This window comes from Labrus mixtus, chromosome 12 (assembly GCF_963584025.1).
Source record: "Labrus mixtus chromosome 12, fLabMix1.1, whole genome shotgun sequence".
Lineage (NCBI taxonomy): Eukaryota > Metazoa > Chordata > Actinopteri > Labriformes > Labridae > Labrus > Labrus mixtus.
Window position 1 is genome coordinate 1013157 of NC_083623.1, and position 15868 is coordinate 1029024.

At 44.4% G+C, this 15868-nt stretch overlaps 2 protein-coding genes across 5 annotated transcripts in view; one reads left to right on the plus strand and one right to left on the minus strand.

The window, feature by feature from the left end:
- The window catches only part of ppp4r4 (protein phosphatase 4, regulatory subunit 4), a 16952-nt gene extending 14119 nt beyond the window's left edge, over positions 1 to 2833 (minus strand). For 3 of the 4 annotated variants that reach the window (XM_061052793.1, XM_061052792.1, XM_061052791.1), the window contains exon 1: positions 1830 to 2833. In XM_061052793.1, the coding sequence (XP_060908776.1) occupies positions 1830 to 1937 (108 nt within the window). In that variant the 5' untranslated portion in view covers positions 1938 to 2833. The remainder of the gene's footprint in view (positions 1 to 1829) is intronic. The other variant, XM_061052790.1, reaches the window with a different exon arrangement.
- Positions 2834 to 6139: 3306 nt separating this feature from the next.
- On the plus strand, positions 6140 to 14561 carry LOC132985369 (ankyrin repeat and SOCS box protein 2-like). The gene is made up of 8 exons (XM_061052719.1): positions 6140 to 6594; positions 9413 to 9582; positions 10661 to 10816; positions 11008 to 11253; positions 11342 to 11513; positions 12634 to 13195; positions 13274 to 13427; positions 13860 to 14561. The coding sequence occupies exons 1-8, from the start codon at positions 6140 to 6142 to the stop codon at positions 14003 to 14005; spliced, it is 2061 nt and encodes a 686-aa protein (XP_060908702.1). The 3' UTR covers positions 14006 to 14561.
- The last annotated feature ends 1307 nt before the right edge of the window (positions 14562 to 15868 follow it).

Here is a 15868-nt window from a genome sequence, read left to right on the forward strand (position 1 = left end):
CTTCTCTTTAGACTGAGAGACAGGAAGACAGACAGCTACAACCTGTCTCTCTCTCTTTAGACTGCCAGACAGCTATAACATGTCTCTCTCTCTCTTTAGACTGACAGACAGCTATAACCTGTCTCTCTCTCCCTTTAGACTGACAGACAGCTATAACCTGTCTCTCTCTCTCTTTAGACTGACAGACAGGAAGACAGACAGCTACAACCCGTCTCTCTCTTTCTTTAGACTGACAGACAGCTATAACCTGTCTCTCTCTCTCTTTAGACTGACAGACCAGGAAGACAGACAGCTATAACCTGTCCTCTCTCTCTCTTTAGACTGACTGACAGCTATAACCTGTCTCTCTCTCTCTTTAGACTGACTGACAGCTATAACCTGTCTCTCTCTCTTCAGACTAAGAGACAGCTATAACCTGTCTCTTTCTTTCGACTGACAGACAGCTATAACCTGTCTCTCTCTCTTCAGACTAAGAGACAGCTATAACCTGTCTCTCTTTCTTTCGACTGACAGACAGCTATAACCTGTCTCTCTCTCTTTAGACTGAGAGACAGCTATAACCTGTCTCTCTCTCTTTAGATAGACAGCTATAACCTGTCTCTCTCTCTTTAGACTGACTGACAGCTATAACCTGTCTCTCTCTCTTTAGACTGACTGACAGCTATAACCTGTCTGTCTCTCTTCAGACTGACTGACAGCTATAACCTGTCTCTCTGTCTTTAGACTGACTGACAGCTATAACCTGTCTCTCTCTCTTTAGACTGAGAGACAGGAAGACAGACAGCTACAACCTGTCTCTCTCTCTTTAGACTGCCAGACAGCTATAACATGTCTCTCTCTCTCTTTAGACTGACAGACAGCTATAACCTGTCTCTCTCTCCCTTTAGACTGACAGACAGCTATAACCTGTCTCTCTCTCTCTTTAGACTGACAGACAGGAAGACAGACAGCTACAACCCGTCTCTCTCTTTCTTTAGACTGACAGACAGCTATAACATGTCTCTCTCTCTCTTTAGACTGACAGACAGGAAGACAGACAGCTATAACCTGTCTCTCTCTCTCTTTAGACTGACTGACAGCTATAACCTGTCTCTCTCTCTCTTTAGACTGACTGACAGCTATAACCTGTCTCTCTCTCTTCAGACTAAGAGACAGCTATAACCTGTCTCTCTTTCTTTCGACTGACAGACAGCTATAACCTGTCTCTCTCTCTTCAGACTAAGAGACAGCTATAACCTGTCTCTCTTTCTTTCGACTGACAGACAGCTATAACCTGTCTCTCTCTCTTTAGACTGAGAGACAGCTATAACCTGTCTCTCTCTCTTTAGATAGACAGCTATAACCTGTCTCTCTCTCTTTAGACTGACTGACAGACAGCTATAACCTGTCTCTCTTTCTTTAGACTGACTGACAGCTATAACCTGTCTCTCTCTCTTTAGACAGACAGCTATAACCTGTCTCTCTCTCTTTAGACTGAGAGACAGCTATAACCTGTCTCTCTCTCTTTAGACTGACAGCTACCTGTCTACCTCTCCCCCCACCCCCCCTCTTGCTCTTATTTTTACAGTCTATGCTTCAGAGTGACAGACGTGCCATCTTACCTGTCTGTCTGTCTGTCTCTCACAGACAGACAGACAGGTTTCTCTCTGTCAGACAGACAGGTAGCCTCATCTGTCAGACAGATAGTGCGTCACTCTGCGGGTCTCCCCTCCGCTTCCTGCAGTGAAGCTCTCCTCTTCATCACCTCCTCCTCATCCTCCTCCTCCTCCTCACCCCCGTTATAAAATGATGACGTACCTTGAGGCTCCCGTTATGAAATGATGACGTACCTTGAGGCTCCTGCGGATCGGCCTCTCGATGAACGCGAGCTCGTGAAGCTCTTCAAGCTGCGCGAGCAGCAGGCTGGACTGACTCCCGGTCATCCTGCCGGAGAACATCTGGACCCGGAACCGTCCGGAACCGGAACCGTCCCCGTCAGCCACTGGTGTTAGAGGGAGAGCAGGGGGGCCTCAGCACCGACCATCCCTGAGGGGGCGGGATGTGTGTGTGTGTGTGTGTGTGGGGGGGGGGGGGGGGGGGGTCACTAACCGTTTCCAAGGAGATCCCGACTCGATCCGTGCGGGCGGAAGAACGTCACACCAGACTCCCTTCACAAAATATAATAAAAACTCTTCTTCAATGTGAAGTTGAAAGTCTGAGTGAGAGGTCCAAAGTGAAACACCGAACAGACCAGCAGCACCCAGGCTTCAGTTCGGCGTACATTAACCCGTCCCGGCTGCCGTAGTTTCAATGAAAACGCCACTTTCCTGACGGGTATCTGTCGGACAGATCCCACCTCCAGCTGCTGTCACTCACCATCAGCAGGATCCAGAATCCAGAAGAAACCAGAATCCGTTTAGAAAAGTAGCGTTTTAACTCTTCCGTTTCACAGCCATCCTGCATGTCAGCATCATTAATGAGGCTGTTGAATAAGATGATAAAAACCATTAAAGATGAGAGTCTACATCCACACTCCTCCTCAGGTCGGTGTAAAGTGAGTAGGCTAAACACTGAAGACAGCAGAATGGAGACCACGTCACGTCAAACTGCGTTCAAAACGTGCAGGGGCTCATCTGTAAACCTCAAACAACGTGAGAGGAGACTGTTCCCAACGAGATGCACGACCAGCTCTCCTCTCCTCAAAATGTCTGTTGGGTCTGTCTGCTCCCACACGGAGGGCGGAACCGAGCTGTGCCGAACCGCACACACGTTCAGAGTTCACCTGTGCGTGTGTGTGTGTGTGTGTGTGTGTGTGTGTGTGTGTGTGTGTGTGTGTGTGTGTGTGTGTGTGTGCGCGTGCGTGCGTGCGTGCGTGCGTGTGTGTGTGTGTGTGTGTGCGTGCGTGTGCGTGTGTGTGTGTGTGTGCGTGCGTGTGCGTGTGTGTGTGTGTGTGGGGGGGTTCCTGGACCAGATGTGCCCGGTCCGAACCTCCTTTAAGTCCGGGCGGGTTGTGTGTTTCTAAAATGTTGTAAATAATGAATGGGGTTCTGTTTTTAAATGTGACTGACCTGCTGCCGTAGAGGACTGAACCCAGGCCAAAAACAAAACTAGAACCAGGTCAAGGAGGACCAGGACCAGGACCGGGTTATGTGCTCGCTGGAGGCTTGACGCCCTGCAATGCAGCAGCTGAAGCGTTACCATGGAAACGTCCATGGAAACACTTATTCAGAAAAGTCCTGTTCAAACAAACACACGTACATCCCATAATAGTTAGGCTGTATGTTCCTGCTCTCTGAGGATGAACCGTTTCATTGGTTGTGCTGCTCTGTCCTGTAGCGCCCCCATCAGGACAAACGGAGCACTGCAAGTCGATTCAAATAAAATATGTCCTTTATGTTCTAACGTTTTCTGTCACTGAAGAAGTCTTTGACAGAATAATGACTGAAAAGTTTGTGTTTATGTTTAATTTAATCCTAAAACTATCCTCAGTCCATATTTTGGATTTCCACGTTTGATTATTTTGGCTGTTAATGCAATTAGCATATAATTTAAATGGTAAAGTTTTTTTTTTAAAGAAAAAGGGTAACACTTTAAAATAACCATCATCTATAAAGGGTTAATAAGGGTAAATAGATAGTTAATTAACCATTAGTTAATAGTTATTTACTGTTAACAAACAATTAAATGATAGTTAATAATGTTTGCTGATGATTTGTAATGCTATAGTTTATGTTATGTTAACAGTTTATAACATTTCATACACTTTATAAAGTGTTTGTTTAATGACCTAATAACCTTTAGATGATGGTTATTATAAAGTGTTATGATCAATAAACAGTAATCAGCGGTGTGTTGTCATGGAGACAAGGCGATGTTGTTTTGAAGTGTTTGATTGGTTGGATGATGTCACAGGTGTTGTTTCACAGCTGGTAGTGATGGAGTTAAACTGGAGGTGGGTCCGTTTGTATGTTTGACCTTCAGAGTCAGAGAGACGCTTGTCTGCACACTCGTCAACACACCGGACTATTCCTGACCCCTCAGGCAGGACTGAACACTCAGACCCACGACCACAGCCAGAACCTGGATCCTGATTGGACCGTCTCACAGGTAGACTATTAGATCATACCTGTGATCTTTGATTCTGATCAAATCTTTTCTCATTCAGTTAAACAAACTAAACTAAAACATAAAAACTTAAGAAAATGCTTATTGTAATCAAATCTGTCAATCACTGAAGTTTTTATGACAACAACAACAATATAAATAATAATGAAACAGTATTTACTAACTTTACAGTCTGCCCCTCACTGCTCCCAGTTGTAGGTCAGTATCTTTAAGATCTGCACAGGCTGACCTACTTGACTGCAGAGAACAAAGTAGGGCACTGATTCATGCAGGAGTGAAGTGAAGTTTAATGTCGACACACACAGATATGAGAGGCATGTTTTACCCTGTCTATGTGCACTGAACATATCTAGGTTAAAGTTTCTAAATATATCACATTCTTGTGTACAAATGTGTTAACACAGCCACAGAATAATATGAGGGCCACTGGAAATAAATCTCAGATTTAAAGGTGACATCTCCTCCTCCTCTTCTTCAGGTTAAATAAGTCTCAGAGCTCCTCAAAACATGTGTGTGAAGTTTCTTGTTCTAAATCCACTCTGATCCTGTATTTGATCATGTCTATAAACCCCTCTATTTCAGCCCTGCTCAGAACAGGCTGTTTCTGTGTCTGTACCTTTAAATATGTAAATGAGCTGTGTCTGACCACGCCCCCTCTCTGGAAGGGCTTGGGTGTACTCAGTCTTTCTCGCTCCATGTCCTATTGTTTACGGTGAGAAGGCAGACTCAGAGGGCAGAACAAACACCTAGCTGTGGGAGTGTCACCCACCTGGGGGAGGGGCTACTGCCCTAAATCTCCAAACGGCCTGTTTGAGCACACATTTTCTGAAAAGTGGAGCAGGCTAAAGGGCCTTTGAGATAGGATGTGACAGGCGCTCAAAAGCGGAAGGTTGTGCATGCTGTTCTAGCGCGCTGTGCTGAAGTTACAAAGTGTTCAACTTGGGCGCAGCTATCTGTGAAGTCACCTCGATGTGTCTGATAGGAGGGAAGATCAGATCACAACAAAGGCCTAGTTTGTAAAGACATGTCCAACAGGTTGAGTACCAGGTGTGTTTCAAACAGCAGCAGAAATGTGTGTTGTGTTCGTGTTAGAGCTGCAACTCCTTGACAAGCTGAAACTCTCCCAAATCCATGAGGATTTCATGAACACACCCCCTCTTCTTCTTCTTCACTGCTCGTCTCCTCCTCCTCAGCAGGAGAAAGGTCAGAGCTTTCTATTGAAGAGTGGACACATACAAACAAACTGCGCATCCAAAAAGTAGTAGTAAAAAGCATCCTATCCAAATGGCGCTTTAGAGGGCAGAACAAACACCTAGCTGTGGGAGGGGCTACTGCCCTTTGGCAGGCAAAAGACGGAGAGGATGGACTTTTCTCATCATTGGGGGGTTTGTAGACGGACTGGAGACACATGTTAGAGTTAGAGGAACCTGGAGAAGACGATTTTACAGAATATGTGACCTTTAAAGTGAGAATTCTGAGATTAAAATCAGAACTCTCCCCCTGCTGTCTGCATATTTTGTGTCTGTTTGTCGTGTGTTGTTGTCCTATCCGTATATTTGTGTGTTTTATTTGCTGCCTCTGCGAGGGGCCTCCCAAAGCAGCGGGAGGGTTCACTGGGATCAGTTTTCATTTATTTATAGCAGAATCTTTTTGAGGCAGTTCAAAGAAAATATGATTAATCAATGAAGGTGATTGTTCTGAGTCAGAGTGTGTGTATACATGTGGTTTTGTGTTGAAGACAGACATGGGAGAACTGATTTGGATTCAGACACATATTTGGTTCAGATTATCAGCTCTCAGAGAGTTTGAATATAATGTCTTCACAACGTAGAAAATAAACACTGCTGACCTCCATAACACATTGAGCAATAGGTTGAGATAAATTTAAACCTGGTTCCATCCAGAGCACAGATTCTCCCTGTAACTGATAACCTGCTGCTGAATATCACGTCAGCTGAGGTTTAATTTCATCATCAAAAACCAAAGATCTACAATTTAAATATGTGTATGTCTTTCTCCGTCTGGCAGATCCAACATGGCCGTCGCACAGGTGAACCTGGAAGACTTCAGTGTTTACAGTCTTCTGTCCGACGAAGAGCTGTTACACATTGTTGTAGAGAGAAGCCTTTGTGACAGACACCATCCTCATGACTGGGCCCACACTTCGATGACATCATCATCATCTTCATCATCTTCATCATCACCATCATCTTCATCTTCATCATCATCATCATCATCATCATCACCATCATCATCATCATCATCATCACCATCACCATCACCATCATCACCATCACCATCATCAGCCCCTCCCCCCACTGCTGCATCCACTCAAAATAACTTCAGTCCTGTTCAGAGACATCTTGATCCCCCCAGACACCTGTACCACACAAACACAACACAAGCCCCACCCCCAAACCCCCCACAGGTCCCCAGCTGTGTAAACCCGCCAACAGGCCGGTCTCAGTTCCTCTATAGAGGCTTTTCCAGGTGAGTAAGGTCATATCCAACTTTTATTAATGGAGTAAATTTCATATACAGGGCACATCAACATGTCATTACTCCGGCAAAGTAATAATACATTCAGATTTGTAGACCAGGATTTAGGAACTGAGGCTCAGGGTTTTAGAAAGCCCTTGGTCTGAGAAGCCCCATTGGCACTGCCGGTGATGTATCCATGATTGCTTTTGAGAACAGGATGAGGTAGGTTAAGTGGTCCACAGCAGTCAGTTTTTAGATGTGGATAGGGCTGGAGTGTTAGCGTTCCTGTTGGGTGTTGGCTAATGGAGGATCTGTGTCTTTTTGTATGCTAAGAGACAGACCAAGCTACTTGTGTGCCTTGGCGAGGGCGTAGAGGATGCACTTCAGGTCCTCTCTGAACGGGACCACAGGCGTATTGTCGGCAGCATGCTGTAGCTGTGTGATGGATACAGTGATGGATTTGCTTTTAGCCCTGAACCAGCTAAAGTTCAGAATTTCTCCATCTGTTCTGTACTCGAGTTGATCTCTTAAGGTCCTGATCCATGAGCCAATTTTTGCCAGAACCAGCTAGAGGGCTTGACATTTCACAGAGTCAAATGCTTTAGTGAAGTCTATGAAGGCCATGTATAGTTGTAGTTGATATTGTTCCTGGCATTTTTTCTTGCAGGTGTTGAGCAATGAAGATCATGTACAGAATCCACTCTGGGACTTGGGGCTGGAGTCTATTTGCAAAAACCTGGACTAGAATGTTCCCAGTGGTGGACAGGAGGGAAATGCCACAGTAAATTCCATAGACAGCCATGTCACATTTTTTAAAGACAGAGACAATAAGGGTATCTCTGAGTTGCATTGCAATTTTAAGGAGAAGAGCGTGGATGTGGCTAAGGAGGTCTGGCCCACCTTCCTGTCAAGACTTCTCCTGGGATCAATCAGGTCCAGCAGCCTTATGGCCTTCTACTTCCTTAAGAAGTCCTTCTCCTCTACCAGACTTGGTGGTGCTCCCAAACTCGCTTTTATGTGTCTGGGGGAATTTGGTGAAGGGCCCTGGAGTTTGTATTGCCAACTCTTTATTTCCTCTCCCAAGCCATTTTTGTTCTACCCTGGCATTGAAGTCTCCAAGCCGAACCAGCTTGGGACTTTAGATAGGATGTTGTCCTTGTTTGTTTGGAACACCTTAACTTCACCGTGTGCATCATGTGTTGGAGTATACCCACTTATTACTGTAGCCTTTTGGCTAGGGCAAGCATCACACATAAAGGTATTTCTGCATTCATTGATGCCCACAGAGAGTTCATACAGGTGACTCGCAAAATAGTTTTTTTAATGGCAAAGCCCAAACTGTGGCTCCTTGGTTCATAGGGTTTTCCCTTCCAGAAGAAGGTATATCCACCTGTTCCTCCTTCAGCTGCCCTTCATCAGCCAGCTTGGTTTCATAGAGCGCTGCAGCTTCGACCCAGAATCTCTTTAGGTCTGTGGCAATGATGTGGTCTTTCGGGTTGATCGCTGGATTGGTTGTCCATTGAGATCTGCCTGTTCAAGGCTTTAAAATGTTAATTTTGTTGTTTCTTACTGCATAGTGGTGATCCTGCTGGATGCAGTAGTCCAGATAGGAGTTTTAAAGCAGGCTATAATTAGGGCACCTATTCCAGCCCCCTCCCCTACAGGGGTGTTTGAGTGGATCATTAACAGGGCTGATCAGTCATGGGTGCAGCCACCAAAAACCTCTTACTGCCTCAGTCCAAGAGCTTAACCACCAAACCAAACACCCATCACCTGTGTGCCAGCTTTTTACAAGGAGTTTCCATACTTCCCAGTCTTGCCTCTATCACAACTCCCTGGTTGCCACCGGGCTTCGACCCAGGTTATTAAATTGTGCTGTTCCTCTTCAGGAGATACATGCACATTATGTCTTTTTAACCTGAAGAGGCTGTTGTGCCTAGATCAACCACATGGTACTTGGCATAAGAAGGACATTGGTCCATGACCATTAGGGACCACATTTTATGGGGGGTTGGTTACTTGCTTAAGGGCATCTCTGCAGTGCTCAGGAAGTGAACTGGCAGCTCTCAGGCTTCCAGACCAATTTCCAGACCCCAAACCAGGTTCCTACAGACTGAGCTACTGCTCCCCCACATGCCCATTTACAACACAGAAGGCACACACAGACAGCCCACATAGCAAAGATCGGCTTTTAGAAACAATAACAAAGTGGATCGTACACAGACAGCCAACATAGCAGCCACAATCTAAGCATCTGTCAGACCACCGGCAAAGAAACAATCTTTTGACTTACCTTATTTGAAGATTTACTCTCCTGATTATAATATTCAGACTAAAATGGCCCTACTGAATGAACAGCAGGGTCCCCTTGATCCAAATCAAGTAAAATATTTAATCCAAACACATCACATCCATTAAGATCCATGGACTACTCCAAATTTGCCATCCTATGTTTTTGACATGTGTAGGAGCATATAGAGATGGAGAAATAGAGGTGTGAACAGAATGTATGGAGATCATAGATAACTTAAAAGAGCTGTTGTTTCTGTGCTTTGGTGGGACTGAACCCCTGAAAAATATTCTTCTTTGAACTATTTTGTTCATCCTGAGGAGGATGGCATTGTAGTTGGCAGAAGTACTTGTATTAAGAAGTGTTTTAATGACAGAAGTTTTAAGTGATGTGGGGAATATGCCAGACTCTTCAACTGCCAAGAGTTCAGTGAATCATTTGTAACACCTCAGTTGCTAAATAGTTAAAATAATATGTATGACGTAGAGAGGGGGGGGAATCAAGCAGCAGGAAGAAACTGTGTGTGTTTTGTCTCAGAGAGCTCAGCCCTGTGACATCAATGATTGTAAACGGGGACACTGACACTCTGAGGGATCTGGTCAGACGGGGGTCCGACAGTCTGATGAAGCCAAATGATGAAGGCTGGATTGCTCTTCATGAAGCAGCTTATTACGGAAAGCAGCAGTCCGTCAGTATCCTGATCAGAGGTGAGGATAACTCGATGAATAATGGTTTCTCATTTGGGTGTCTCTAAATACTGAGTCCAGTAAAGTCCAACATGTTTATTCTTACGGTTAACCTCAGGAGTCTCTCTGGGTTGGTCTTATTTCATTTAACAACATGTAGTTTCAGCCAGGATGCTACAAAAGCAAACACACCAAGCCAACTTAACTAACTCTACCAACCAACCACACAAACTGAACCACCAACCAAGTGAACTTAACCACACAAAATCAACTGACTGGAAAACCACTGAAAACCAATGAACCAACTAAATGTAACAAACCATGAAACAAACTGAACCAACTAGACCAGTCAATCAATCCAACTGAATCTAACAAACCAAGTAAACCAAATACACCAGCCAACCAATCCAACTGAATCTAACAAACCAAGTAAACCAACTAGACCAGCCAACCAATCCAACTGAATCTAAAAAAACAAGTAAACCAACTAGACCAGCCAACCAATCCAACTGAATCTAAAAAAACAAGTAAACCAACTAGACCGGCCAACCAATCCAACTGAATCTAACAAACCAAGTAAACCAACTAGACCAGCCAACCAATCCAACTGAATCTAACAAACCAAGTAAACCAACTAGACCAGCCAACCAATCCAACTGAATCTAAAAAAACAAGTAAACCAACTAGACCAGCCAACCAATCCAACTGAATCTAAAAAAACAAGTAAACCAACTAGACCGGCCAACCAATCCAACTGAATCTAACAAACCATGTAAACCAACTAGACCAGCCAACCAATCCAACTGAATCTAACAAACCAAGTAAACCAACTAGACCAGCCAACCAATCCAACTGAATCTAACAAACCAAGTAAACCAACTAGACCAGCCAACCAATCCAACTGAATCTAACAAACCATGTAAACCAACTAGACCAGCCAACCAATCCAACTGAATCTAACAACTGAGCCAAACCAAACAAGTTTAACAAACTCTTGCGCTTTCTTGTCTTTCTACGTTATATTCTGTGCTCGTTAAGAGATATGAACAAGAGAGAAAAACCAAAGTTAAACTGAAACACAACCTGCGTCTGTCCTCAGCCTTTCCCGAGTCAGTGAACAGACGCAGTGCTAAGAATCAGACGGCTCTGCTGCTGGCGGCCGGACGAGGAAACGTTTCCTGTGTCGACTTTCTCCTGAATCACGGAGCCAACCCAAACATCGCCAACACAGACCAAGAGACACCGCTGTTCATAGGTAAGCTAACATCATTAGCTCTGACTAGAATAACATCTATGGACAGCGTTCTTATGGTGCCTGTTAGAGTCCGATTGTTGTGCTTTTGATGTCGTTGTAATTCATTATGTTGTTGTTTTTTCTTGTTTTGGTAACTGCTGTAGTTTCATCGTCCTTGTTGTTGTTGTTGTTGTTGTTTGTTATTTTTTCAGCCTGTGAGAGTCCAAACAGAGACGTGGTGCACCTGTTGCTGAGGTCTGGAGCTCAGGTGAACCGTTGCTCCGTTCAGGGGGTCAGTGCTCTTCAGGAAGCCTGCAGACACGGACAGCTGGAGCTCTGCACCATGTTACTGGACGCCGGAGCGGATTTAGAGACCAACAACATCTATGGCATCACGCCGTTCTTCACTGCAGCTCAGCACGGAGAGATCCTCATCATGCACCTGCTCTACGAGAGGGGTTAGCTGTCCAGCTATGATCGTTAAAGACACACTGCTGATGTTAAGGTGTTGTTAAGGTGTTGTTCAGGTGTTCTTTTGTCTCTCAGGGGCAGATATCAACGACTCGGCGGGGGATGGAGCCACACCGCTGTTTGAAGCCTGTAAGAACGGTCACGTCTCTGCTGTGGAAATGCTGCTCGCTCTGAAAGCTGATGCCAACCAATCCGTGAAGTCGGGCCTGCTGCCTCTTCACGTGGCCGTTCAGAACAATCACAAACAGTCAGTGTCGCCTGTCATTTACACAGATACAAATATTTCTTCTTAACTTGAATTGTGATAGGTTTGAAATTATATTTGGTCTAAACGTGCATGTTGACTTTAGTGAAAGCTATATCCTAATGTATGTAATGTTTACTTGGACCAAGGGCCCCAATTATCTTAATTAACCCTCAGGCATCACTTTAATTTACGACCCTCTTAAGTCACTAAGGACAAAAATGTCCATGCCAAAAAACTGCTATAAAAATTTAACAGATTGATCATTTTTTCAACAACTTCAGCCCTGCTCACAAATATCAGATATTGAGTAATTATCAGGAACCCTTTAAATGCCAGTTTGATTACATGATTCTGGCATTTAAAGGGTTAAATTCCTGTTAATTATTCACTATTTGATATTTTTGAGCAGGGCTGAAGTTGTTTAAGAGATTTATGCAACAAAATATCAATCTGTTCTATTTTTATATCAGTTTTTGTAAATTGGACATTTTCGCCCTCCAATGTCCAAACAGGGACAATCTGATGCTACACAAAAACTAACAATGCATCAAAGTCAATATTTTGGATAATCTTTGACATATCCAAGACTGATTTTTTTTAAAAAAATCCCCCAGCCACCAAATATTTGTAATATGGAAAATAACAAAAAAAAATTCTTAAATAACAACAGTGACATCAAGTAATAAAACTGGCATTTAAAGGGTTAAATTCCTAAAAATGATTGAATGTTTGGTAGTTTTGAGCAGGGCTGAAGTTGTTTTATGCAGAGAGATTTATGCAGAAAAAAGTAGAAAAAAATATCAATCTGTTCTATTTTTATAGCAGTTTTTTGGAAGTGGACATTTTTTGTCCTTAATGACTTCAGAGGGTGGTAAACATGTTTCACAGTGTTCCATTGATCTATTAAAAAAATAAAATGTGTATTCCAAAATGTGTCAAGAGAGAGTCTTTCTTACAAAACATGGTGCCATATGCACTAACACAGACAAAATGATGACCAGAGGAAGAGGAAACATTTGACCAAATGGACAAAAATGTCCATAATGATGCATAAGGGGGTTAACTCTCAGCAGCTGTTTGTTTCTCAGAGATCTGTGTCCGCTCCCCTTTGGGTCTCCAGGATCGTGATGATGCTGATCCCGGTGACCAGCAGGGTCAGGATCTGGCTCTGTGGTATCAGTCCTCTGCACGTTGCAGCAGAGAAGAACTGGGACGACATCATGGAGCTGCTGATCCAGTCCGGCTTTGACGTCAACGCCAAGCTGTCAGCACAACACTCCATGATGTACGAGGACCGGCGGACCACAGCGCTCTACTTCTCCGTCTACAACGGGAACCTGGTGGCCTCGGAGATGCTCCTGGAGGCCGGCGCCGACCCTAACCTGGACGTGTTCAACCCTCTGCTCATCGCCGTGCGGCTCGGCTGGTTGGACATGGCGACGCTGCTGCTGAAGTACGGGGCTGATGTCAACGCTCAGATCTCCACCCAGCCGTCCTCGTTCCCGTCGGCCATTCTTCTCAACATGGAGTCTCTGCCCGTGCTCAAACTGCTGCTGGTTAACGGCTGTGACGCCCGGCCCTGCTTCACCTGCCCACACGGCCAAAACACACATCCGGCTGTCACACAACCCGATGAAGAAACTCAGCCCGGCGGAGATTTGTTACCACTGCGCTGCGTTCAGGTGAGTCAGAAATAAGAGGACAAATCGGTGCATCATGTAACTTGAGTTTGGTAGAATCTGTCCTCCATCTTGTTTCAGTTCTGCGAGACGGTCTCCAGCCCGTCCTTCTGCCGCGTCACCGGCCCCATCATCTCCACGCTGCTCGACCACGTCGGCCACGTCCAACTCTGCGCCCGCCTGCTGGAGGTCCTGGAGAACTGCAGTGACTTGGCGCAGATCAAGCTCAAGGCTGGTAGGAAACAGACCCAGTTGTCATAGCAACAGCATCTCAGCAACCTGAATCATCACAGGCTGAAAAAACCAAGATGGTGGTTACTAAACAGGTTGAATAGTTATTACTGGCTGCTGGAAAGTTATTCAAGGCTTTTCCAGATTTTTCCAGGTTTGCTCCATATTTGTTCCAAATTTCTCCCACAGTTTTTCCAGGCTGTCCAATAGTTGTTCCATGGTTATCTGCAGCTGTCCAAGGTTGTTCCAGATTTCTCCCACATTTTTTCCAGGTTGTCCCACAGTTTTTCCAGGTTGTTCCATAGTTTTTCAAGGTTTGTCCAGCCATGTATCCTTTAGCCCTCAGCAGTCATGAACAATAAAAACGGGGTCTTTTAAATAACAAAGAGTCTCAAATGAAAATGATTGACTGATTACCTGTCTCCTCGCTCTTCAGCTCCCCCTCGTCCTCTGATGCAGTACTGCAGGCTGAAGATCAGGCGTCTGCTCGGAGTCCACAGACTCAGACTGCTGCACACTCTGCCACTTCCTGCCCAACTCATCCACTTCCTGTGCCATAACCTCACCGGCTCCCTCACCTGACCGCACCTGACCACAGTCACATCAGCGTCCTTTAGCCCGCTCAGCTTCTCCACCTAGGAACAAAACATATAACATACTCAGTATTAATACGATACATGTGTTTAATATAAAGAATGAAGGGACTTTTTTTTTTGTCACATTCAAGCATCAAGCTGTGGTTATGTAACATTATCTTCTTAATTTGTTTTCTTTTGGTCGCTCTGTAACATGTTTACATCCTGGTTCAGTATTAGGGGCGTGGTCTCTTTGAGTGACAGGTGGGTTTGTTGATCTGTTTGTTGTAAGGCTTAAGCCCCGCCTCTTTGTCTGTTTGTAGTTTTATATAAAATTAGGTAGAGTAAGCATTTCCAACATGCTTCAAAATCTCCCATTAAGAAACTGACGATGACATCACTGAGACTACAGTACGTCCATATTTTACACAGAATATGGAAATAACTGCAGAATCAACAAACGCTGAGTAGATGTGTGATTTACAGAATTTCAGGACGTGCTGCTGGATGTCACCATCGCAGCTCTCTGACATCATCAACGTGCTGCTCTGTGCTTCTTTAAAACTCATTGGTGTTTTGTTAAATCTTCAACAAACACCAACAACAACACCATCAGCATCAACAACAACAACACCATCAACATCAACAACAACAACAACAACACCATCATCAGCATCATCAACAACAACAACAACACCATCAGCATCAACAACAACAACACCATCATCAACATCAACAACAACACCATCAGCATCAACAACAACAACACCATCAACATCAACAACAACAACAACACCATCAGCATCATCAACAACAACAACACCATCAACATCAACAACAACAACAACAACACCATCATCAGCATCATCAACAACAACAACAACAACACCATCAGCATCAACAACAACAACACCATCAGCATCAACATCAAAAACAACACCATCAGCACCAACAACAACACCATCAGCATCAACATCAACAACAACACCATCAGCATCAACATCAACAACAACACCAGCATCAAAAACAACAACAACAACATCAACAACAACATTAACAACATCATCAACATCAACAACAACACCATCAGCATCAACAACAACAACAACAACAACAACAACAACAACACCATCAGCAGGTTGGGAACCGGAGGGTTGCCGGTTCAAGTCCCGGTGCGGACCAAATATGGAAGTTGGTCTGGTAGCTGGAGAGGTGCCAGATCACCTCCTGAGCACTGCCGAGGTGCCCTTGAGCAAGGCACTGAACCCCCTCCCCACCATCAGCTCAGGAGCGCCCGCTGTGGACAGCTCCGTCACTCTGACATCTCTCCATTAGTGCATGTTCATAAGATCCTGTTTCTGCATGTGTGTATATTTCAGCCTATGTGTGTGTTCATGACTTACAGAGTGTAAAAACTGAAAACTGAAACTGATCAATAAAAGTAAATCTTAATCTTAATCTCTTAATCAACAACAACAGCATCAACAACAACAACAACAACAACAACATCCCTCTTCTTCTTAAATGTAACTTAAGTCGTTGTTATCGTGTTTATACTGTTAATAAACGTGTTATAACATGTTGTAGTTTATGTACCCGAACCCAGCATAACAAGGTTATTAGCTCACTTCCTGTTAGCTAACTAACCAGCTAACCTGCTAACCAAATTATCCATGTGCATTCAGGGCGGAAAACATTGCCACGGTAACAGCGAGATCTGCCAATCAGAAACGTCGCTGTGACACTCTATGGATTGTGGGTATTGTAGTTCTTTTCCCCGATATCGTGAATAAACCGAGCTGTTCTCTAAACGAGGTTGATTTAGGCCTGTCGGTAAGCTGGATAATATCAGACATGTTTAAAATGATTG